Raw genomic sequence first — 24,489 nt, 5'->3', positions numbered from 1 at the left:
CGATCGGCTGCTCCTCTGACAGGGGGGGTCTGTGCTGATCGATTATCAGCACAGCCCCCCCGAGGATGCCCACACTGGACCACCAGGGACGCCACCAGACCACCAGGGATGCCCAGCAGAGGTAATCCTCCAGGGATGCCAGTCAGGCACAATGGATGCCAATCAGTGCCCATAATGGATGGCAATCAGTGCCCACAATGGGCATCACTGATTGGCATGCATTATTGTTTGGCACTGATTGGCATCCATTAGTACAGTATAACACCTGTGTTGCTAATGAGTGCCCACCTGTGCTGCTAATGAGTGCCCACCTGTGCCGCTAATGAGTGCCCACCTGTGCCGCCTATCAGTGCCCACCTGTGCCGCCTATCAGTGCCCACCCATGCCCATCTGTGCCGCCTACCCATGCCCATCTGTGCCGCCTACCCATGCCCATCTGTGCCGCCCATCCATGCCAATCCGTGCCAGCTATCAGTGCCAATTTGTGCCACCTATCAGTGTCCATCCGTGTCGCCCATCCGTGTCGCCTATCAGTGTCGCCTATCAGTGCCGCCTATCAGTGTCCATCAATGCCACCTCATCAGTGCCACTTCATTGGTGCCCATCAGTGCCGCCTTATCAGTGCCCATCAGTGTAGCCCCATCAGTGCCCATCCGTGAAGGAGAAAACTTACTTATTTACAAAGTTTTGAAACTGAAACAAAAAAAAAACATTTTTTTTTCAAAATTTTCGGTATTTTTTTATTTGTAGCACAAAAAATAAAAACCGCAGAGGTGATCAAATACCACCAAAAGAAAGCTCTATTTGTGGGAAAAAAATGATAAAAATTTAATTTGGGTACAGTGTAGCATGACCGCGCAATTGTCATTCAAAGTGCGACAGCGCTGAAAGCTCAAAATTGGTCTGGGCAGGAAGGTGTTTAAGTGCCCCCCGGTATTGAAGTGGTTAAGGATGATCAGTGGAAAAGGGATGTAACTGAGCTCAATTTTGAGTGTCATGGCAAAGGCTGTGAATTCTTATATACATGGGATTTTTTTGTGTTTTATTTTAAATACATTTGGAAAGATTTCAAACACATTGTCATTATGGGGTATTGTTTGTAGAATTTTGAGGAAAATAATGAATTTAATCCATTTTGGAATAATAGTGTAACATAACAAAATGTGGAAAATGTGAAGCGCAGTGAATACGTTCCGGATGCACTGCATGTGTCCATTCGCCATACATTGAGGCCTCCATTATATAAGGCTGTGCGGTTGCAGGCGGTGTGGGATGCGGATTGGTTGGAGGTGTACTGTAGCAGCTCCTCCATTCTTCCTCCCAGAAGCTGCATTATGCTAGAATGTAGCAGCTGTGCTCAGCCCCTGTATGGAGGAGAGGGGGGTCTGTCATCCTCCATGGGAGGGTCTATTGTCACTCCAGTACAGCAGCTCAGCCCGTTCTTCCATTACATCTGAGGACACTGCAGCTTCCACAACAATGACACAAAGACATCAGTGACATTCCTCAACCCCCCCTCCCCATCCCACCGATCCCACCGATCCCTCCGGATCCATGGACCACACAGCGCCCAGCCACAGGAGATAAATGACAGGTGAGCCATCCATGGAATATCATGTCTACAGGGGGCTGCCGCATAGAGCCAGACCTACCTATACCATCCGTAGGTTGTATGTCTTATGTCAGATGTATTGTTTGTATGTATGTGTATATATACTGTATATATTGTATATTTATCCCCATAGAACAGCTACAGATTGTGCAGTGGTCTCTCTATATTACCAGAACATTACATAAGGTGTGTGTAGTTGTTTTATTCTATTATGTGATAGAATGATCAGATATATAGAATATCTCTATATATATAGATATATATTCTATATACAGGAACATACATAAATATATACCGCGTATACATCCCATAATATCTATCTATTCATTATCTGACTACTATATTTATTTATTTCTATCCACCCATCTATTCTATTATGTCAATAGAATAAACAGCTACCTCTATTCTAGCACTATGATCTTCTATCCATATATATTAACTGTCTGTCTATCTATTATCTATCTCTCTCTCTATCTCATATCTATCTATCTATCTATCTATCTATCTATCTATCTATCTATCTATCTATCTATCTATCTATCTATCTATCTATCTATCTATGTATCTATCTATCTATCTTATTATCTATCTATCTATCTATCTATCTATCTATCTATCTATCTATCTATCTATCTATCTATCTATCTATCTATCTATCTATCTATCTATCGATCTATCGATCTTATCTATCTATCTATCTATCTATCTATCTATCTATCTATCTATCTATCTATCTATCTTATTATATATCTATCTACCTCATATCGATCTATCTATCTATCTATCTATCTATCTTATTATATATCTATCTACCTCATATCGATCTATCTATCTATCTATCTATCTATCTATCTATCTATCTATCTATCTATCTATCTATCTATCTATCTATCTCATATCTATCTATCTCTCATCTCTATATACAATATATATGTATAGCCCATGTTCTCTATATACAGTATGTACAGTATGTGTCCCATGTTGTCTATATACAGTATGTATGTATATACCGCGATCTCTATATACAGTATGTATGTGTCCCATGTGATCTATATACAGTATGTGGCCCATGTTCTCTATATACAGTATGTATGTATATCCCATGTGATCTATATACAGTATGTATGTGTCCCATGTTCTCTATATACAGTATGTATGTGTCCCATGTGATCTATATACAGTATGTATGTGTCCCATGTGATCTATATACAGTATGTATGTATATCCAAAGTTATCTGCATACAGTATGTAGGTATATCCCATGTGATCGATATACAGTATGTATGAGTCACATGATATCTATATACAGTATGTATGTCCCATGTGATCTATAGACAGTATGTATGTATGTCCCATGTGATCTATATACAGTATGTATGTATATCACGTGAAATCTATACACAGTATGTATGTATATCTCATGTGATCTATATACAGTATGTGTCCCATGTGATCTATATACAGTATGTGTATCCCATGTGATCTATATACAGTATGTATGTGTCCCATGTGATCTATATACAGTATGTATGTGTCCCATGTGATCTATATACAGTATGTATGTGTCCCATGTGATCTATATACAGTATGTATGTGTATCGCATGTTATGGGGTCTGTGTTGTCCTCTCGGTGTCCTTATCCTGGACATTTCTGGGATTTCTCTCTCCCTCTTTATAGGAACAGATTCTGCATTTTTGGTAATATTCTATTTCTGTAATGATACATTTTTGGCCATGAAGGGGCGAGGAGGGAAGGAAGGCGGAAGCTGCGGATAGTTCTGACCTGATATCCGGGGGTTTATTCCGCCGGGGTCTTTCCAGTTTAATGACATTTTTATAGAGACTGAGAAGAAGATTTGGAGGTAATAAGATTTGTTTAAGGTTACGGCAGGCGATGACGGCTGCGCTCTGATTGGTTGATTGGATTGTGAGAGTAGTGATGGATTCATGAATGAGGCAGTCTATAATCTTTCTGCGTTAGGCCCAGGATAAGTGTCATGGCGGCGGCAGCGGCGGTGCAGCGATTTTACGCGGTATGGTGACCTCGGTTCCTATTATAATCCCCCGGCACCAATCCCGCTTCCTTCATCCTGACCGCAGGAGCTAGAACAATAATAACGGCTGTGCAGGCCCAACAATCTCTTCATCATATACAGCCGCAGATGGGCTGGCTCTATACGACTAGCCGCTGTTATTCGCCACTCTGTTTTCACATACGGGGTCGTATGAACGCAAATTTTTTTTCTAAAAATCGTCCCACATAAGACAATCATTTCAGTTTTAGGCTATCACTTCAATCAGCTATAGCATTATATATGGTCCAGTTAGACCCTGCACACCATCAGAAATGTGATATCAGGCTAGCAGTGGAAGGGCTCACTGTGAGTGGAGGAATGCAATGATGGGACATAAAATCTGGCTCACCCTTCTCCCCTCTCTGTGGCTGAAACACTTTCCTGTTCCATAGAGAATTTGTTTGCTGGCTCAGAAAATGCAGTCTCGCTGCTGGGTGAATTAGACACACAGCTTGGAGGACGCGGACAGGAAGACAGGCCACAAAGAAGGAGATCTTGCTGGGAAGTCGTGCCCATTAGTACAGCTTGAAGGTAGAATTTATTTCAATCCATTGCAGACAGAATCAGCAGGCTTTTCACAGTGCTTTTGGACCAGCAGTTGCTTATCACATTATTGTGTTCTGTCCGCCCTTTTAAAGCTGCAGAGCGCTGGAACCGGGAAACCGATATATCAAAGACCAGGGGGATGTTTCAGTAGGGCAGCCAGTAGTAGGGGATAGGGTCTTGGGTAAAGGTTACAGCCAATCAAATGTCAGATTGAGTCATTTTTAACTGGGGTTTTCCTTTAAGATATCAGGTTCTGAAGGGAACATTTAAAAAAAAAGACAGGATATTTGCTCGCCCATGATTGAATAATTGAAGTGAACACAGTGTCACCCTATTCATTACAAAATCCAATGGCTGTTCATTAATTCAAACCGCATGTAAATTAATTCTGTGAAAAATTGAAAGTTCTCAGACTATATTCTCTGCACATTGAATGTCTTTAGTGGAAAAAAGAACAGTGTGAATGTGGAAAATGCCACATTATGGCCACTAGATGGCTCTGAGTATCACAGGGAATAAGTATGCTCCTCTGCTCCATCTAGTCGCCATAATGTGGTATTTTCCCCCCATTCACATTGTTTTCTTTCAATGGATACAATTCTATCTGCAGGGAATATAGCCTGAGAACATGCAAAGGCACCTCCATGTTTCTGAAGCTCTACTACAAAGATTAAGCCACATCACTAATGATGACACCTAAGCCGGCCATAGACCAAAAGGAATTTGAGTGGTTCAGCAGGGCCTTGACGAATTTCGATCCATCTATTGGCAACCATACCAGGACAGTATCATCCAGCCTGCAGGGCAAAGATTCAGGATTGCGCCCCAAGATTAATACAAGCTGTATAATGGGTGTACCACCCTGCGTCCATTTTTCGTCCCTTTGCTTCACTGCGCCCAGGGCAACTGTCCCTCCTGCCCACCCCTCATCCCGGCCGTAATGGGCAGGCTGGTTGTACTAAAGTCAATCTATCAATCAACCTCAGTACAATCAGCCTAGCCGGGCTATAGCTGCTGTCTGTGATCTATGCCTACTGGGAAACTTCCTGCTGTCAGAATACAATGGGGCAGGGGGTGGGATTTCCCCATCAACACAGGCACAGTCAGTTTCCTTCAACCCGTGGTTGAAGGAAAGAAAATTGTATGTTGGATGGCCTTCTTTAAGGCTTTATTTATAAAACAGTTTGCATAGCTTCTCATCCATTGACACTACAGGTATATTTGTTCTGTGAAAATAGGGCAAAATCGAATGTTCTCAGGCTTTATTTTCTGTGGTTCAAATGTGTGAATGGGAAAAATACCACATTATGACCACTAGATGGCTCTGAGTATCACAGGGAATAAGTATGCGCCTCAGCTCCATCTGGTGGCCATAATGTGGTGTTTTCCCCATTCACATTGTTTCCTTTAAATGGATACGATTCTATCTGCAGGGAATATAATCTTAGAACATGCACAGGAACAAACAATGGGGGGGATCAAGCAAGTTTCTTTCCTTCGAGCTATGGTTAAAGGAAAGAAAATAGCATATGGCATTCTTTAGGGATGTAATTATAAAATAATTTGCTTAGCTATTCATCCATTGACAATACAAGTATATTTGTTCTGTGCAAATAGGGCAAGATCGAATGTACTTAGGCTATATTTTCTGTGGTTCAAATGTATGAATGGGAAAAATAACCTATTATGGCCACTAGATGGCTCTGAGTGTCATAGGAAATAAGTATGCTCTTCCGCTCCATCTAGGGGCCATAATGCAGTATTTTCCCCACCCGCCCTGTTTTCTTTCAAGGAAAAACATTCAATCTACATATTATATAGCTTGAGAACATTCGATTATACCCCACTGTCACAGAATAAATTTACATGTAGTTTCGATGGACCTAGGAAAATGTTTTATAAATACACCCCTAGGTGAACATTTATCAGCTCCTGGTCCTTATTGTCATAGGCTGTATATTGTACTGTACAAACTATTGGCACTATATAAATCCTGTATAATAATAATTATAATAATAATAATACACACATTCAAAGCTATATCCAAAATAATGCCCCCCCCTGACCCTTTACGCCGCCCAGATTGAGGTGGATAAAAAAAAAAATTTGCGTTCCCAGAGCCATTTTGCACAGCTTGGAGGATTTACTGATGATTGTACATTGCAGCATTCCTCTAAATCCCCGTCCATTATAGATGGATAATTATCGGCGTCGGTGCAGCTCAGGGAGACGCAGGTCAGGAGCCGCTTGCCGGAGGTCTCCTCTTCATTATCGCCGAGAGATTAGCCAGAGAAGGAAGGCCGTATGGTAATGAGGCAGATGGCTCATCTGTGTCCGCCGCTCGTTAGCGGAAAGTCACATGGTGTTGTCATGCGTTGCCTGGTGCTGTTTTCCTTGGCAAATTTCATGGGCTCCGCCGTCTAGAAACATTTCACAGAATGTCAACAATAACGAGCGCAGAAGGCCAAATCTGTAACAGCGTAATAATGTGTATAAAAATATACAACTTATCACATAACAATAATAATATATCCAATTTTATAATATATAGTATCATATAATAATAATAGTATATCCAATGTTATGGTATATAATATCATATAATAATAATATATCCAGTGTTATAATATATAAAATAATATATCCAGTGTTTCAATATATAGTATTATATAATAATAATAATGTAGCCAGTGTTATAACATATAGTATTATAAAATAATAATAATATTATTAATAATAATAATATATCCAGTGTTATAATATGTAGTATTATATAATAAAACTATATCCAGTGTTATAATATATAGTGTCATATAATAATAGTATATCCAGTGATATAATATATAATATCATATAATAATATATCCAGTGTTATAATATATAGTATTATAAAATAATAATATTATTATTATTATTATTATTATTATTATTATTATTATTATTAATAATAATAATCATCATCATATATGAAGTATTATAATATGTAGCATTATATAGTAAAACTATATCCAGTGTTATAATATATAGTGTCATATAATAATAGTATACCCAGTGATATAATATATAATATCATATAATAATAATATATCCAATGTTATAATATATAGTATTATAAAATAATAATAATATATCCAGTGTTATAATATATATATATAGTGTCATATAATAATAGTATGTCCAGTGATATAATATATGATATCATATAATATTAATATATCCAGTGTTATAATATATAGTATCATATAATAATAATCATATATCTAGTGTTTTAATATATAGCATTATATAATAAAACTATATCCAGTGTTATATAGTATCATATAATAATAGTATATCCATTGTTATAATATATAAAATAATATATCCAATGTTATAATATATAGTATTATATAATAATAATAATAATATATGCAGTGTTATAATATATAGTATCATATAATAATAGTATATCCAGTGATGTGATATATAATATCTTATAATAATAATATATCCAGTGTTATAATATATAGCTTTATATAATAAAACTATATCCAGTGTTATATAGTATCATATATCATAATATCATAATAGTATATCCAGTGTTGTAATATATAAAAATTATATTCGGTGTTATAATATATAGTATTATATAATAATAATATATCCAGTGTTATAATATATAGTATCATATAATAATAATAATATTAACAATAATGGTAATATAACCAGTGTTATAATATATAGTATTATATAATAATAATAATAATAATATATGCAGTGTTATAATATATAGTATCATTTAATAATAATGATATTATATCCAGTGTTATAATGTATAGTATATTATAATAATATTAATATATCCAGTGTTATACACAGAAGCAGATATATGTCCATAGTAGAGGAATGACACAACCAGGACGGGTCCACAGAGAGAGAATTATCCGAGTAGTAACACTGAGATCAAGATGTTCTAAGTCAGTACGATGCAAAGGAAAGAGTTTGAGGTTAATTCATACAAAGGAAAATACAACTTGATGGCCAGGGTGTTATTATAATGATAGATAAATATGAGAGATGAAGAGATTCATTTTGTTTTGTGAAATCTTTTATAACCACTTGACCCCCAAGCCTTTTCTGACCTTTTTTTTTTAAAGCGGAGTTCCGCCTACCGCTGCAAAAATTAAAAGCCAGCAGCTGCCCACACTGTACACACACTGTACACACACTGTACACACACTGTACATACACTGTACACACACTGTACACACACTGTACACACTGTACATACACTGTACACACACTGTACACACACTGTACACACACTGTACATACACTGTACACACACTGTACACACACTGTACACACACTGTACACACACTGCAACTGCTGACTTTTAATAATCGGACACTTACCTGTCCTGGAGTCCGGCGATGTCGGCACCGCAGCTGATGTTTCCATCAGTGGTTGGGTACATGCCGCCTCAATTGCGAGTAAGGGAACCCAGCAATGTAGCCTCACGGCTTCACGCCAGGAACCCTACTGCGCATGCGCAAGGCTCCGCTCCTCTCTCCTACTGGCTCGGCAGCCGGGGAAGGAGGAGGGAGGAGGAGGGTGCCCGGGCGGTGACGTCAATACCCACGGCTGAAGCTCCCGAAAGTGGGAACAGGATACCTGTGAAAGACAGGCATCCTGTCCCCCCTCCCCCTCCGAAAGATGCCAAATGTGGCACCTGAGGAGGGGAGGAGTACAAAGAGCGGACGATCCACTTTTGGGTATAACTCCGCTTTAAGCAGAGGCCCCAGACAATAAATTGGTGGGTTTTGTATTTTTTTTTTTTTTTTATCTCACACAGTATTTGCGCAGGTGTTATTTTTAAATGTGAGTTTTTAAGAAACATACAATTTTTTGCTTTTTAAAGTTTTACTAAACTTACAACAGTAAAATCAGTCTGTATATGCAGTAAAGAATGCTTATTATACTCATTGTGGAACCAAAGGGGTTAATCCTCTGCATTATGTATAAAGGCTGTTTGATCCTGTCTTCTCTGATCCTCCCCTTCTTTTACTGTCTCCAAAACATGTCTGGATAAGACAGAGTTACTGGAGTCACCTGGCACATGCTCAGTTTGGTGTGTATCGCTAGAGAGTTTTTTTTTCCTTGGGAGGGTGCATGTGCTCAGCACAGGGCCAATCAGCACTGTCCAGACAGAGGGTCAGGGGTCCTGCAGCCAGTGCAGATTGAAAAAATCCTCCTACAAGCTTTCACCAGTTACTGATAGAAGTTACAAGACTGCTGTATACTGCTGATGAGAAAAGGTATTTAGCAGTTTATATTTACTAAAATGATTGCATTTCCATGTTTTGTGTACTGTGGGAGACCAGATATAGTGAATGCAGGGTCCAGGGTTTAGTAACACTTTAATGCAAAAAAAAACACAATATATAACCTATTTTTTTTTTTGTACATTATAAAAGATGATGCTGCGCCGAGTAAATAGATAACAAACATGTCACAAATTGCAACGGAGTTATGGTGCGAGAATTACTGCCCATGACCTGACATTCGCGGTGAAACCTCACATGTGGGGGGCGATCGCTGTTTGCGTGTGTGTGGGGCGGACGTGTGCATTTGCCTTTGCGGGTAAGCTCAGGGGGGAGGGGGGCACTTTAATTTAGTTTTTTTCCTTATTATTTTTTTATTTTTATTTTTACACTGTCGCTTTCTTTTCTTTTTTTTTTCTTTTTTTATCACTTTTATTGCTGTCACAGGCAATGTAAACATTGCTTGTGACAGTAATAGGCACGTGACAGGTACTCTTTATGGAGAGATCTGGGGTCTATAAGACCCCCGAATCCCTCCTCTGCCCTTAAAAGCATTGAAAACACCCAAGACTGGTGTAATCAGATACTTTTCATTTTTGAAAATGGCGCCATTTACATCCGGGGAAAGGGGAAGTGATATAAGGTCACCAATTCCTGGTTACTAGATCATAGAGCCCAACAAAGCTGGCCTTTGGCTCTGAGATCAGCCTGTGGAAGCTCCAGCTGGTCAATCAGGACTCCCCGTAGGACGAGAAATCCTGGTAAAGCCACGGAAGTCAGCGGGAAGGGAAGGGGAGGGGAGCCCCGTATCACTGCTTGTAAAAGCAATCCAGCAGCTAATTAGCCGCTAGGTTTGCTTTTACAAGAGAGCTGACCTCCGGCTCGAAAAAACAGTGCTGCGGCTGCAGGTATCAACCCGATATAACCACTTGATATCCAGCTCTGTACCGGTACATCTCCGGTCAGCAAGTGGATAATAATATAATTACTTATTATTAAATTAATAAATTATTATTATTTTAATATTAATTATTATGATTGTTAATATATGTTATGTATTATTAAAAAATAAAATAATAACTGTATTTAGTTGCAGATTGTGTAAGCACCTGAATCTGTCGGGTCAACCCCCTGTACAGCACCACTCAGACTGAGAGCAAGAGGGGCAGAACTAAAAGCCAATAAAGTGTGTTGACAGGAAGAGAGAGCAGGGTGAGCTTCATCCGTATTCTGTTGCTCCTTCATTGTCCAATCAGCAAGCTGTGGGCATGTTCCTGCACAGGCAGGTGCTGACGCTGGGACCTGACAGTGCTGTCTGGATCACAGAACCGTCCGAACAGAATCAGAAATCCTTTGGCAGACAAAGCAGCCACCCATGTGATCGGAGTTCAGCTTTGCATAATAATAAATTAAATAATAATACATAAAATGAATTTATTTCTCTCTACTTCACAATTTTGTATACAATGTTGTATTTTTTTCTTCTTCTATTAAATTTTTTTTAAATAAAAAATAAATAAAAAAACGGGAAAAACTGAACAGATAAACATAAAACACTCCAGGGATATAAATGTCAATAATCGTATTCAGGTGTAATAATAATATAATATAATACATAATGAAAAAAAAAATCACAGAAAAATTAATAAAAATTAACAATTTAAATTGCAGGCGTTATGATTGGTCTCCATGTCAGGAGGTCACTGGAGTAGGATATAGCCAACCTGAGGGATCTGTCAGGCCAGCCAGGTGCAAGTGTATCCAGGGTGGCTTTTTTTTATATCCCCCCAGCTGGCCGTGTCCCAGGAGTCAGTTTAACCACTTGACCTCTGGAAGATTTACCCCTATTCATGACCGGGCCACTTTTTGCAATACATTGCTGTGTTAACTTAACTGACAATTGCGCGGTTGTGCGACGTTGTACCCAAATAAAATTTTTGTCCTTTTTTTTCCCACAAATAGAACTTTCTTTTGGTGGTATTTGATCACCTCTGCGTTGTTTTTTTTTGCGCTATAAACAAAAAAATGCCAGACAATTTTGAAAAAAAATAACAATATTTTTTATTTTCTGCTGTAAAACATAATAATAATAAAACATAATAACAATAAAAAATGTAAAAAATAAAATTTCTTCATAAACTTAGGCCAATATGTATGCTACATGTTCCAGCTTATACTAATTGGTTTGCGCAAAAGTTATAGTCTACAAACTATGGGATATTGTTTCTTTTTATTTTTTACTAATAATCAGTCGCGATCAGCAACTTAAAGTGGGACTGCGATATTACGGCGGACAAATCGGACACTTAAAGCGGAGTTCCACCCAAAAATGGACATTCCGCTTCTCGGGTTTCCTCCCACCTTCCGGTGTCACATTTGGCACCTTTCGGGGGGAGGGGGGGGGGAGCAGATACTTGTCTAATACAGGTATTTGCTCCCACTTCCGGTGAAAGATCACCGTCAATCTGCCTTGTTTACATAGGCAGACTGTGGTTCTGCCTGTGGCCTGTAAAATCGGCGGGTGCCGGTGGATATCGAGTACCCACTGTTGGGCTCCCCTCCTCCGCTGTGTATAATCACAGCAGGAACGGGTCATCGGCAGCACGCACGCACGCGCGCCCAAGGCCCAGAGGTAACGGATCACGTGCTAGGTATGCGATCTGTCGCAGAGCAGCCGTTCCTGCGTCCGTATATGTGCATGGGGTGGTTAAACATAAGGGTTCGTTCACACCATGGTGCAGAGACGTCAGTTTTACTGCATGCATTCTGCAAGGGCACAAAAAAAAAAAAATCGTTCTCTATGTGCCCTGTTCACACCACGTCCCGTGCGCAGGAATTTGCAACGTGTATGCAGTTTTCCACGTGCAAAAAAAACGGACTTGACATCAACACTGTGCTGCGAATAGGGCACATAATTGACGTGCATGAAAACTGATGTCATTGCGCATAAAAACTCGCGTCTCTGCAAGTCAAAGGTTTTCCCATTAGTTTGCACATATGGTGGGAACGAGCCCTAAATATTCACCTTCGGCTGGAGCGAAACCTTTTTACATCTCGTAAATCTGCTTACAGTCGATAAATGTAATTACGGCGGAGCCGGCGCGTTGTTGAGGATTTCACGTGCTGCTGTTCCGGAGATCTCTCCCTAATCGTCTCCCGGGATTATGGAAGGATGCGTCTGTTCTCTGCTCATTAATGGATATAGACCGCCAATGGCGTGCAGACATGACATCTGCCTTGTGTCTACTTTACTGGGGGGGGGTCAATCAGGATGGAATCTGTCCTCTTCTGACAATCAATGAGATATTTCACAGAAATGTTTGTTGTTTTCGTGTCCGTCGTACAGTAAGGGTCAATCCATCCAAAACTGATATTCCAGGGATAGGTGGAGTTTGTTGGGGTGGCTTTTTTTTATCTCTTGGCTGAACCAAACTAAGATCTTCCTGCTGTAGTCCCCTGATTCTACTCCTCTTCACCTGTCAGTTGTGTGTGTCCCAGCTTCTCCTACTACATTCCCCATCAGATAAAATAAATAAAAAATACAGCAGGGATGGTGGGAACCCCTCATAATGGGCACAGCAGGTGTACAGACCCAGAAACTCAGCACAGGGATGGTGGGAACCCCTCATAATGGACACAGCAGGTGTACAGACCCAGAAACTCAGCACAGGGATGGTGGGAACCCCTCATAATGGGCACAGCAGGTGTACAGACCCAGAAACTCAGCACAGGGATGGTGGGAACCCCTCATAATGGACACAGCACATGTACAGACCTGTGATCTCAGCACAGGGATGGTGGGAATCCTTCATAAAGGACACAGCAGGTGTACAGACCCGGAAACTCAGCACAGGGATGGTGGGTACCCCTCATAATGCACAGAAGATAAATAGACCAATGTGCACATCAGGTATACAGACCATGAAACAGCACAGGGATGGTGGGAACCCCTCATAATGGGCACAGCAGGTGTACAGACCCAGGAACTCAACACTGGGATGGTAGAACCCCCTCATGATGGGCACAGCAGGTGTACAGACCTGGGATCTCAGCACACGGATGGTGGGAACCCCTCATAATGGGCACAGCAGGTGTACAGACCCAGGAACTCAACACAGGGATGGTAGAACCCCCTCATGATGGGCACAGCAGGTGTACAGACCTGGGATCTCAGCACACGGATGGTGGGAACCCCTCATAATGGGCACAGCAGGTGTACAGACCCAGGAACTCAGCACAGGTATGGTGGAAACCCCCCATAACGGGTACAGCAGGAGTACAGACCCAGGAACTCAGCACAGGGTTGGTGAGAACTCCTCATAGTAGGCACAGCAGGTGTACAGACCCAGGAACTCAGTACAGGGATGGTGGGAACCCCTCATAATGGACACAGCAGGTGTAACGACCTGGGATCTCAGCACAGGGATGGTGGGAACCCCTCATAATGGGCACAGCAGGTGTACAGGCAGGGGATCTCAGCACAGGGATGGTGGGAACCCCCCATAATGGGCACAGCAGGTGTACAGACCTGGGATCTCAGCACAGGGATGGTGGGAACCCCCCATAATGGGCACAGCAGGTGCACAGACCTGGGATCTCAGCACAGGGATGGTGGGAACCCCTCATAATGGGAACAGCAGGTGTACAGACCCAGGAACTCAGCACAGGGATGGTGGGAACCCCTCATAATGGACACAGCACATGTACAGACCTGTGATCTCAGCACAGGGATGGTGGGAATCCTTCATAAAGGACACAGCAGGTGTACAGACCCGGAAACTCAGCACAGGGATGGTGGGTACCCCTCATAATGCACAGAAGATAAATAGACCAATGTGCACATCAGGTATACAGACCATGGAACAGCATAGGGATGGTGGGAACCCCTTATAATGGGCACAGTAGGTGTACAGACCCAGGAACTCAACACAGGGTTGGTAGAACCCCCTCATGATGGGCACAGCAGGTGTACAGACCTGGGATCTCAGCACACGGATGGTGGGAACCCCTCATAATGGACACAGCAGGTGTACTGACCCAGGAACTCAGCACAGGGATGGTGGGAATCCCTCATAATGGGCACAGAAGATAAATAGAATAGTCTTTCCAATAGACTTCCTCAGAAATAGAACATGTTTACATGTCCATCTTTCTGACCAATCACTGTCTGCACTGGGTTCAGATCCACTGGAGTAATAAATTGATATTTAGTATTATTTAATTTATTCTTTTTCAAAATGTTGATCCTCTGGCTTCAGTATTTTTCATTCGCAGAAGGAGAGGTCATCAGTGACATCCTCCATGTTTCTTTGATGACGGGTTCCTCTGGGAAAACCCAGAGAAGCCCCCCAAATTTTTTACAGAAACTGACTTTCAGATCTTCATCAGCTCTTCCTCTTAGTGCCTGAACCAGGAAAAGAAACAAATTTCCCATAATGCAGTAGCAGTTACCCCACTCTGTGCCAGGGTGTCAGGTTTGTTGTGTTTCTCCCTAATAAATTTCCATCTCTTGAGTCAGAGTTCTTCTTTATCCTCTGCAGGCAGATTTTGGCAGATCTGATGAGAGCAGAAGAATTGTGTTGATCTGAGTCTGTGGTGCCCAACGTACAACCATGAGCTTCTCCTCGCTGCTGTCGCGGGGGGCGGCGGACATTCTGGAGGAGCTGCAAGCCTTGACGGCCAAGACAATGGAGAAGGTGGAGGTGACCAAACAGTACGAAGTCATCCGGGAGCTGGGCAAGGGGACATATGGGAGAGTGGACCTGGTCATCCACAAGGCCAGAGGTGAGGAATTATGAGGGATATTTACACCTGGGGATCAGTATGACACCCTATGGATGGCAGGATGGATTATGACATCCATCGGGAGAACGGCTGCTCATGTGTGTGAAGGTTCTCATTTATCCTGGTCATGGTATAGCTAGAAGTGGTCAATCCAACTGTACTTAAATAGATTAATTTGATAGTGACCAGCTACCAGTGCCGGGAAAAGCTCCTTATGATGGGTTCTCTGTTCGGCCATGGCTCTTTAAGCTGCTCGGACCCCACTGACACACCTGTGTACCTTAAAAGTTGGTATGCTGCCACTCTTTAACAATGCACAGAAAGTAGGCCACAAGCCACTGCATGGTAGATTAAATGGATGTATTATGGCAATGCAGTTAAACAATGCTTAAATTGATAAATCAATAAAATTGAATGATGCTGCACTAGATAATGTAAACACTGAACCATAAGATGGCAATCAACTGAGCGGTAGTTATATTAAACCAATTATAACTGGTGCAAACAGGGCATTAACTAACCCAGATATAAAGGTCCTTGTGTGCACACTATGCATACGGACCCAATAGAGCAGTGGTTCTCAACTCCTGTCCTCAGGACGCACTAACAGGCAAGGTTTGGAAGATAACTGAAATACCCCATTCCCCAAGGTAATACTTAAAATCTGGCCTGTTAGTGGGTCCTGAAAACAGAAGTTGAACTCCACTGCAATAGAGGGTGGGCTTATGTGTTCCTGTCAAAGAGGTACCCCTGGAGGTGACTGCAAAGTACCTGGTGGCTAATTGTCAGGGTTGGCTGGATTTTGTTGGGGCTCTGCTGTAAAGTGGTGCACATGTAACTGTCCCTTTAAGAGTGTACAACAGACCCCTATTGGGCTGCTAAACAAGGAACAATCTCTAATGTATAAACTGTGTCAGTGTTAAGATAAGTACAGATGGTTAAGCTCACCGCTCCTGGAACACAGGACCCTGGCCCAGATCAATTGGCAGTCTGCTGTCTTCATGTACCTGGGACCCGGTGACTCAGTCTCTCAGCTCTGGTCCTCAAAAGGCTCAATCTCTCAGCTTTGGTCCTTGCAACATGCAGTCTCCCAGCTCTGGTCATTACAAGATTCAGTCTATCAGCTATGGTCATGAGGCACACAGGTCTTGGTCCTCTGCTCCTTGTGTGGGCTAGGACCCAGTTGCTCAGCCCTCAGGCTCTGTCCCTCTCTCTCTAAAGGGGGATAAAGTGGGCAGACACACACAGCCCAGGGCTGCACCACACGTGGCTGCTTTGTTTATACTCTGCACCATTTCAGACAGCAGGCCGGTGAGGGGGGGAGGTGACATGGTGGAGCACAGCCACAACCTTGCTACACATTCCCCCACCAAAGATTCTTTGGTCCCCCAAAGGAGGGACTAAGTCCAATAACACGAAAATGTCTATAACCTGGTGCAGGCTTTTAAAGTACAATGGGAGGCAAAGTTAGGTTAGTTCACATACAAAAGAGAACAATTGCCATTAAAAATAGGAACCTGGCAAGGGAACCTCCCACCATATGTCAGAGGGAGAGCGGATGCCTTGATCATACACCACTGATACTGGTAAGGTCCACCGAGGTGTGTCGGGGGTGTGCCCTTCACAGAAACTGGAGTAGGGAGGGTTGGCATTTGGTGAGATCTTTGGGTGGTGGGTGGGGGGGTGAGCAGGGCAGAGGATCACGCAGCTGGCAGGCACCCATATATGCTTGCTCATTGACTGTCAAAGCTGATTCTTCTGATTATATTCATTTCTGAGTGACTGACCTGGAACAAGCATTCATATTAAGAGTTCATACTTCAATATTGTCCTGCTCATTCCAAGCCTGGAACTGAGACAAAGCCAGCATTTTCATAGGTCCACAATGGCAGTTTTCTTTAAACTGCATCCAAAACCAAAACTCTAATTTTATTTTTTGGATGCAGAGAGTCGCCCTCTTTCATTGTCCTGCTTCTCAATGTTTCTGGTAAAGAAAGTGATGAGAAATCCAAAAATGTACAAATTTTACATATCTTCAAATGGGGTCCACTGTTCTGGTGACAACTGTATAAAAGGAGATTTCCCCACACTTTGGGAGATATCTCTTCACATCCTGTTTTTCTCTGAGAAAGGAAGCGGAGTAACATCTGCAAAGTGGGAGAACAAAAAAAATGATTGCACACCAGTCCCACACACATAGAATGTATTTTTCATGAGGTTTTTGCCCATCCCGCAGGCACCAAAATGGCTCTGAAGTTCTTGCGGAAGAAGACGACAAAGCAGAAGAGTTTCCTGCAGGAATATTGCATCTCCCGCTACCTCTCCACCTGCCCGTACATCATCGGCATGTATGATATCGCCTTCGAGACTGAAGAGTACTACGCCTTTGCCCAGGAGTACGCTGTGGCCGGGGATCTTTTTGATATTATTCCACCACAGGTTGGTGCCAAGAGACAATAGACATCAAATGCTGTATGTGTGGTTTGATTTCCATCCCATATTGCTCTGGGAACATGGAGGGGGTGCTGTGTAGTCACATGACCGTCATACAGTCATTTAAAGCTGGCGAATCATCATGGCCACCCGCTGTACTTTAATTTCCATAAGCCATTGTTAATAGAACATGGAGAAGTTAGAAATCATGAGGCCCCGTACAGCCTAGCTGAAAGGAACAGTGAACCAAGCCAGAATATTTGTGAGAATTTGTGAGAAGACCTGGAGCACAATCAGTGTTCCAATTCTTTCTAAAGCTATTCAGTAGGGCTCTGGTCAGGGCTCTGTGAAAGACACTTGAGTTCTATTACACCAAAGTAGTCGAACCATGTCTTTATGGAGCTGGTTTTCTGCAAAGTCATGCTAAAACTGAAAAGGGTCTCCTCCAAACTGTTACCTTAATTGTCTTAAATGTCTTTCTATGGTGTAGTATTAACAGGATCCTTCACTGGAACCACCTAAACCCATTCGGATCCACATACTTCTAGCCATATATGTGATGTGATGGTAAGGTGGTAAGATGGTAAGGTGAACATCACATCTCATTTTGGCAATATAGTGTAGTTAAATCATTAAAATGGGTTTGTAATACTTCCTTTTGCCATAGACTGTAGATTTTTATTAACCAGAGCAAAGATGACATTTCTCTTGGCACATCAGGATCACCAGGACCCTGTGGGCCATATGACTTGGGATGTAAAAGGCTTGTATCATGGACTGTTGGTGCTCCGTGAGGCTTGAAGGTCAGGGATGGATAGAGCCTTTGTGCAGATAGATCAGGTTCTCAATGGCAATCTTGGATTTAGTGGGTCGTTTATGGTGGGTTTGGGTGGGACTGAGGCTGAGGCCCCTCCTTCTGGCATTTAGACCCTGGGAACTGCTCATTTCTACAGAAGGTAAAGGTTCATGATGTCCAAACTGTTCTCCTACCCTGTATTATTATTCAGATAACGATGGTCAGTGGTGCTTCACCCCCTAGCCAGACTAGCAGTGAGGTCTGCTGCAAAATTTTCTACTGGTGCTATTTAGCCTGGAAGTGAGGGGGGGGGGGGTGTTGATTTGCAGTTTGATTCCATTTGCATCTTATGAACCATGATAGAACTTAGAGCATGAGAAAGGCTACGTCTTGCCTTTGTACTTGGGTAAAATGCAAATGGGTGGCCAAAAACTGTTCTCGTATAGGGACCCTTTGGTGAATATGTCTGCCAGTGCAGAAGACCTTTCTGTGTGATTAACCTAGGTCAGGGATATGCAATTAGCGGATCTCCAGCTGTTTCAGAACTACAAGTCCCATGAGGCATAGTAAGACTCTGACAGCTACAAGCATGACACCCAGAGGAAGAGGCATGATGGGACTTGTAGTTTTGCAACAGCTGGAAGTCCGCTAATTGCATATCCCCAGGGGCGGACTGACAACTCATGGGGCCCCCGAGCAATAGGAGATTATGGGGCTCCCAGGCAATCAGAGATTATGGGGCCACACAGTATACACACACACACACAGTATACAATCACACAGTATACACTGACATGTTTCTATTGGCTAAGAAGGTACTGGAGAGGTGGAGCAGCTATAATCTCGGGATTTTTAGACAAAAAGGATGTCGGTAAGGGACATTTCAAAGACAGATGTAAAAAGAACACAATTTTTTTACATACTGTCCCTGGTTTTACTGAGGCTTGCAACCCTGATGGGGCCCCCTAGTGGCATGGGGCCCTCGGGCAGTGCCCGAGTAGCCCAATGGTCAGTCCGCCCCTGCATATCCCTGACCTAGGTACTTCATAAAGGGAATATGGCATTTCACTAAACTAGCAGGTGCACCAACCATCCTTATGTAAATCATGACTTGCTTCATGAGCTGGCCCACAGCCCCCACCCCCTGCACATCATGATTGGTCAGCAAGGCCGCTCTTCATGGTTATGGGCCAAAAGTAACGCAAAGGAGGACAGAAGTTCTCTCTTTATGTTAGCAGAAAGTGCAGAAGACCACCAGGTTTAGCTGATGAAAATGGGTGGAGATACATGCTGGCAGCCCCAAGCCTTCCACCTATTAAATTATTTTTTAATTTATCAAGAAAGCAAGTGCATCAAAGCTGTTCTGGTTCCCCAACCAGCCAGGAGTTGTAATCCCCTCAATATGTCTATTTCTGGATGGGCACGTCAGGTAAAACTCCTAGTGGGGACTTTCACTCATGTGAGGTGCCCCCAGTTCTTCATCTGTCGGTGTCACTTTTTTAGACAGAAATCTTCAAACCATATCACAATGAAGCCTATAAGTTAATTCTTCCTTGTGGATATTTTGCTTTGTCTTTTCAGGTTGGACTTTCCGAACATACCACAAAACGCTGTATCTACCAAGTTGCGCTGGCCTTGGATTACCTACACAACCGCAAGCTTGTCCACCGCGACATCAAACCTGAAAACATCCTCATCTTCGACAAAGAGTGTCGAAAGGTGAAACTCTCCGATTTTGGCATGACCAGGATTGCAGGGACGACTGAGAAGCGGGTGAGCGGCACCATCCCGTACACGGCACCAGAACTTTGTGAGACTTCCAAGCACAGCGGGTTTGTGGTGGAGTACAGCATCGACGTCTGGGCCTTCGGGGTCCTGCTCTTCTGCATGATGACCGGGAACTTCCCCTGGGAAAAAGCTTTGCATTTAGACACTTTCTATTACGAATTCCTACAGTGGCAAAAGTACAAAAACGCCAACGTGCCGTCTCAGTGGCGCCGATTCACGCCCCACGCCCTGAAAATGTTCAGTAAGCTGCTCTCCATCGAACCTGAGAAGAGGTGCGCCATTAAGGATATTCTCTGGTACTTCGGCAAGAATTGGCTGATCAGCAAGGAGGAGCCTCCGACGGCCGACGCTAAGACCAACAACGACGTCTACGTCCACGTCAAACCGCAAGTCCTTCCGTTCCTCAACGGCAACGCCCTTGACAGCAATAAATCTGACACCAGCCCCAGTTTATCTTTCTCTTCATGCAGCAGCTATGAGGACGTTCCAAAAGACAGCAATTCAAACATGTTAGTGTCAACACCCATTGAGATTTGTGTCTGAAGAACCTCCACCCAAAATAATATTTCAGTCATGGGTGGATGATATCAGGCCCGAATGACCCACTGAACCCAATGTGAGATCTTCGGACCTTCCCAACTCCATCCATTATAAGGCATCTCATTGGCTCTGCTAGGTTTAAGTTGCTAAAAGGCCATCTGGGGTAGTGAGACCCATAGTGGATTCGGGAAAGGGGGGGGAGGAGGGGGTTCAAGCAGATCCCCAAGAAATATTAAAAAAAAACTGCGGGTGACTCTGCCCACCTCCATCTTGACCATGTCTGTTCTCGGTGGGGGGGGGGGGGGGGGGATCCTTAACTGTGGACGTTTTTGAACCTCCCAGCAAATCGATCTGCTTGTGTGAGCGCACCATGCAAATCTCCACCATTACACGGTACAAAAGGTAAACCGCGCTACTCAAACAACAAAAGAAAGCAACCTATAAGCAGCAACCCTAATCGTAATACTCCGATATCAAACTAAATAGGTGAACAAAATGAGCTGCGCTAAAAACAATGAAACTAGAAAATAATCAAACACCAAAAAACCTAATCAACCTATACCAATAGACGTAAAAACAATATTAAATTGACAGAAAAATGTGATTAGTGAATAGTATACATGAATACTAACGTATCGTCATAAAGTGAATAAAATGTATACTAGACCTAAAATGACATTAATGTGAATATTACAAAGAAAACCCCCACAATAATTAATGTAGATTGACACAAAAAAAGGGTTATAATGTGTGCTAGATTTAAACGAATAATATTAACTAAAATAATATTCAAAAAACCATAAAAAGTTCATATGTGATGAAAAAAATATTATTTATATAGTCCCAAGATTAATATTGGTTCTTCAAACTTGACATAAAGGTGCAAAAATATCCACAAATGCGTGTATATAAAAACAAAAAATTTTTCAAAACAATCCTCCACCAGTGAGAAGAGGGGCCGCTTACCAGAGCTTTAGATCCCAGTGTTAGTGAGATCAGTAAGGCAACAGCACAGAGGTTTCTGGGTGAACCGTCACAGGCATCCCACCATCTCCATCTCCAATATGAAGCCTCCAATCAAGAAACGAAGGTGTCGTAGATTGCTGACACCACGCTGTCTCTATCTCCAATACGAAGCCTCCAGTCCGGGAACGAAGGTATCGTGGATCATATAAAAAATCAAAGACACTCGCATAGCGTAAAACCACTTGGTTTAATAAAGTAAAGTTTAAAAGATTTACACTCACATGCGTAAAGAAAAAACGATCATATAAAAACGAGCCGGCCGGACTCGTGTGCCGCCCGCACTTCCTGGTTGGGCGTAGAACGCGGAGACGTCAGAACGCCTATCTCCCTACGCGCGTTTCGTCACGAACGGACGTGTTCACGGGATGCGGGACGGCGTTCTGACGCACCGCCTATATACAAATTCTTAAACGGACAGCCTCGGTCTGAGCTCCATGCTGTCCTCTCAATCCACCATGTTGGGTGAGGGAAAGAGGACTGGAATGCCCATATTAACCCCCAGTCCACCATTTTACATAAGAAAAAAAGGGGTAAAGATTTTTGCCCTACCATTACGCAGAGGCAAACCCATAATAATAACCCTCTCGATTCTTTTAGGAACCATAAATTAAAAATACAAAATTGTTATAGAAGTACATAAAAAGAAATTAAAAAAATTTCTTTCAAATACCAATTGAAAAATATATTTATCAAAAGGTATCCAATAAAATAATAAAACAATATTAAACACAAACAAAACAATCCAAACGGATAAACAAGACAGCTTCTGACAGCTGTCTTGTTTATCCGTTTGGATTGTTTTGTTTGTGTTTAATATTGTTTTATTATTTTATTGGATACCTTTTGATAAATATATTTTTCAATTGGTATTTGAAAGAAATTTTTTTAATTTCTTTTTATGTACTTCTATAACAATTTTGTATTTTTAATTTATGGTTCCTAAAAGAATCGAGAGGGTTATTATTATGGGTTTGCCTCTGCGTAATGGTAGGGCAAAAATCTTTACCCCTTTTTTTCTTATGTAAAATGGTGGACTGGGGGTTAATATGGGCATTCCAGTCCTCTTTCCCTCACCCAACATGGTGGATTGAGAGGACAGCATGGAGCTCAGACCGAGGCTGTCCGTTTAAGAATTTGTATATAGGCGGTGCGTCAGAACGCCGTCCCGCATCCCGTGAACACGTCCGTTCGTGACGAAACGCGCGTAGGGAGATAGGCGTTCTGACGTCTCCGCGTTCTACGCCCAACCAGGAAGTGCGGGCGGCACACGAGTCCGGCCGGCTCGTTTTTATATGATCGTTTTTTCTTTACGCATGTGAGTGTAAATCTTTTAAACTTTACTTTATTAAACCAAGTGGTTTTACGCTATGCGAGTGTCTTTGATTTTTTATATGATCCACGATACCTTCGTTCCCGGACTGGAGGCTTCGTATTGGAGATAGAGACAGCGTGGTGTCAGCAATCTACGACACCTTCGTTTCTTGATTGGAGGCTTCATATTGGAGATGGAGATGGTGGGATGCCTGTGACGGTTCACCCAGAAACCTCTGTGCTGTTGCCTTACTGATCTCACTAACACTGGGATCTAAAGCTCTGGTAAGCGGCCCCTCTTCTCACTGGTGGAGGATTGTTTTGAAAAATTTTTTGTTTTTATATACACGCATTTGTGGATATTTTTGCACCTTTATGTCAAGTTTGAAGAACCAATATTAATCTTGGGACTATATAAATAATATTTTTTTCATCACATATGAACTTTTTATGGTTTTTTGAATATTATTTTAGTTAATATTATTCGTTTAAATCTAGCACACATTATAACCCTTTTTTTGTGTCAATCTACATTAATTATTGTGGGGGTTTTCTTTGTAATATTCACATTAATGTCATTTTAGGTCTAGTATACATTTTATTCACTTTATGACGATACGTTAGTATTCATGTATACTATTCACTAATCACATTTTTCTGTCAATTTAATATTGTTTTTACGTCTATTGGTATAGGTTGATTAGGTTTTTTGGTGTTTGATTATTTTCTAGTTTCATTGTTTTTAGCGCAGCTCATTTTGTTCACCTAAATCTCCACCATTACAGTCGTTGCAGCCTTGAGCCAAGAAAGCAAAAATATTTATTAGTGTTAAGATGAAGTGTATTGTTTGTGTGTTAAGTCTTATTTATTTCCTGTGCTGTCTGTCCATTTGCGTGTCTCTGTAAGACATATCATTCGTTTTCACAAATATAATTATTTATTTAAGTAGAGCTGGCAGCTGGTTCCTTTGTATCGGGTCCTGAATGTGATAAAATGTACTCTTTTTTTTATTTTTTATTTTTTTTTTTTAACTACAACAATAATAATAATAATATTACTAGCAATAATGATGGTGATGATGATGATAATATTTATTAAAAACAATAATAACAACATTAATAGTAATTTGTGTTCAAGAAAAAGGTGAGCACCTACTGTGGGCAAAGAAGGTCTCTGCATGTGAGGGGAAGAACCCCCCCTGTAGGACTTTAGTGAGCCACCAACATGGAATATGGATTCTGTGAGAGACATTTTCACAAATATAATTTTTTTGTT

The 24,489-nt window shown here is 41.8% G+C and overlaps 1 protein-coding gene across 3 annotated transcripts; it reads left to right on the top strand.

Annotated features, from left to right (window-relative positions):
- Positions 1 to 1,334: 1,334 nt before the first annotated feature.
- LOC143935136 (serine/threonine-protein kinase SBK1-like) lies at positions 1,335 to 21,379 on the top strand. Of its 3 annotated transcripts, XM_077458777.1 has the most exons (5): positions 1,340 to 1,594; positions 10,627 to 10,748; positions 15,077 to 15,320; positions 17,557 to 17,759; positions 20,131 to 21,372. In XM_077458777.1, exons 3-5 carry the CDS (start codon positions 15,149 to 15,151, stop codon positions 20,878 to 20,880), a joined length of 1,125 nt encoding a protein of 374 aa, XP_077314903.1. In that variant the 5' UTR covers positions 1,340 to 1,594; positions 10,627 to 10,748; positions 15,077 to 15,148; the 3' UTR covers positions 20,881 to 21,372. The 3 variants fall into 3 exon arrangements, with proteins under 3 accessions (XP_077314904.1, XP_077314903.1, XP_077314902.1); XM_077458776.1 differs by lacking the exon at positions 10,627 to 10,748 and having other exon boundaries at positions 1,341 to 1,594; positions 20,131 to 21,370; XM_077458778.1 differs by lacking the exons at positions 10,627 to 10,748; positions 15,077 to 15,320 and having other exon boundaries at positions 1,335 to 1,594; positions 20,131 to 21,379.
- Positions 21,380 to 24,489: the final 3,110 nt, after the last annotated feature.

Source organism: Lithobates pipiens, unplaced genomic scaffold (genome assembly GCF_037356315.1).
Source record: "Lithobates pipiens isolate NorthernLeopardFrog02 unplaced genomic scaffold, aLitPip1_a1.2 Scaffold_28, whole genome shotgun sequence".
NCBI classification, from domain to species: Eukaryota; Metazoa; Chordata; class Amphibia; order Anura; family Ranidae; genus Lithobates; species Lithobates pipiens.
This window is presented reverse-complemented; position numbering and strand designations above follow the sequence as displayed.

What these genes read in the sequence shown, in the direction of transcription:
- LOC143935136 (XM_077458777.1), top strand. Translation starts at nt 15,149, where the DNA reads ATGAGCTTCTCCTCGCTGCTGTCGCGGGGGGCGGCGGACATTCTGGAG. An exon ending in GGTCATCCACAAGGCCAGAG is followed by an intron (nt 15,321 to 17,556) that starts GTGAGGAATTAT and finishes CCCATCCCGCAG; the next exon opens with GCACCAAAATGGCTCTGAAG. An exon ending in TTGATATTATTCCACCACAG is followed by an intron (nt 17,760 to 20,130) that starts GTTGGTGCCAAG and finishes TTGTCTTTTCAG; the next exon opens with GTTGGACTTTCCGAACATAC.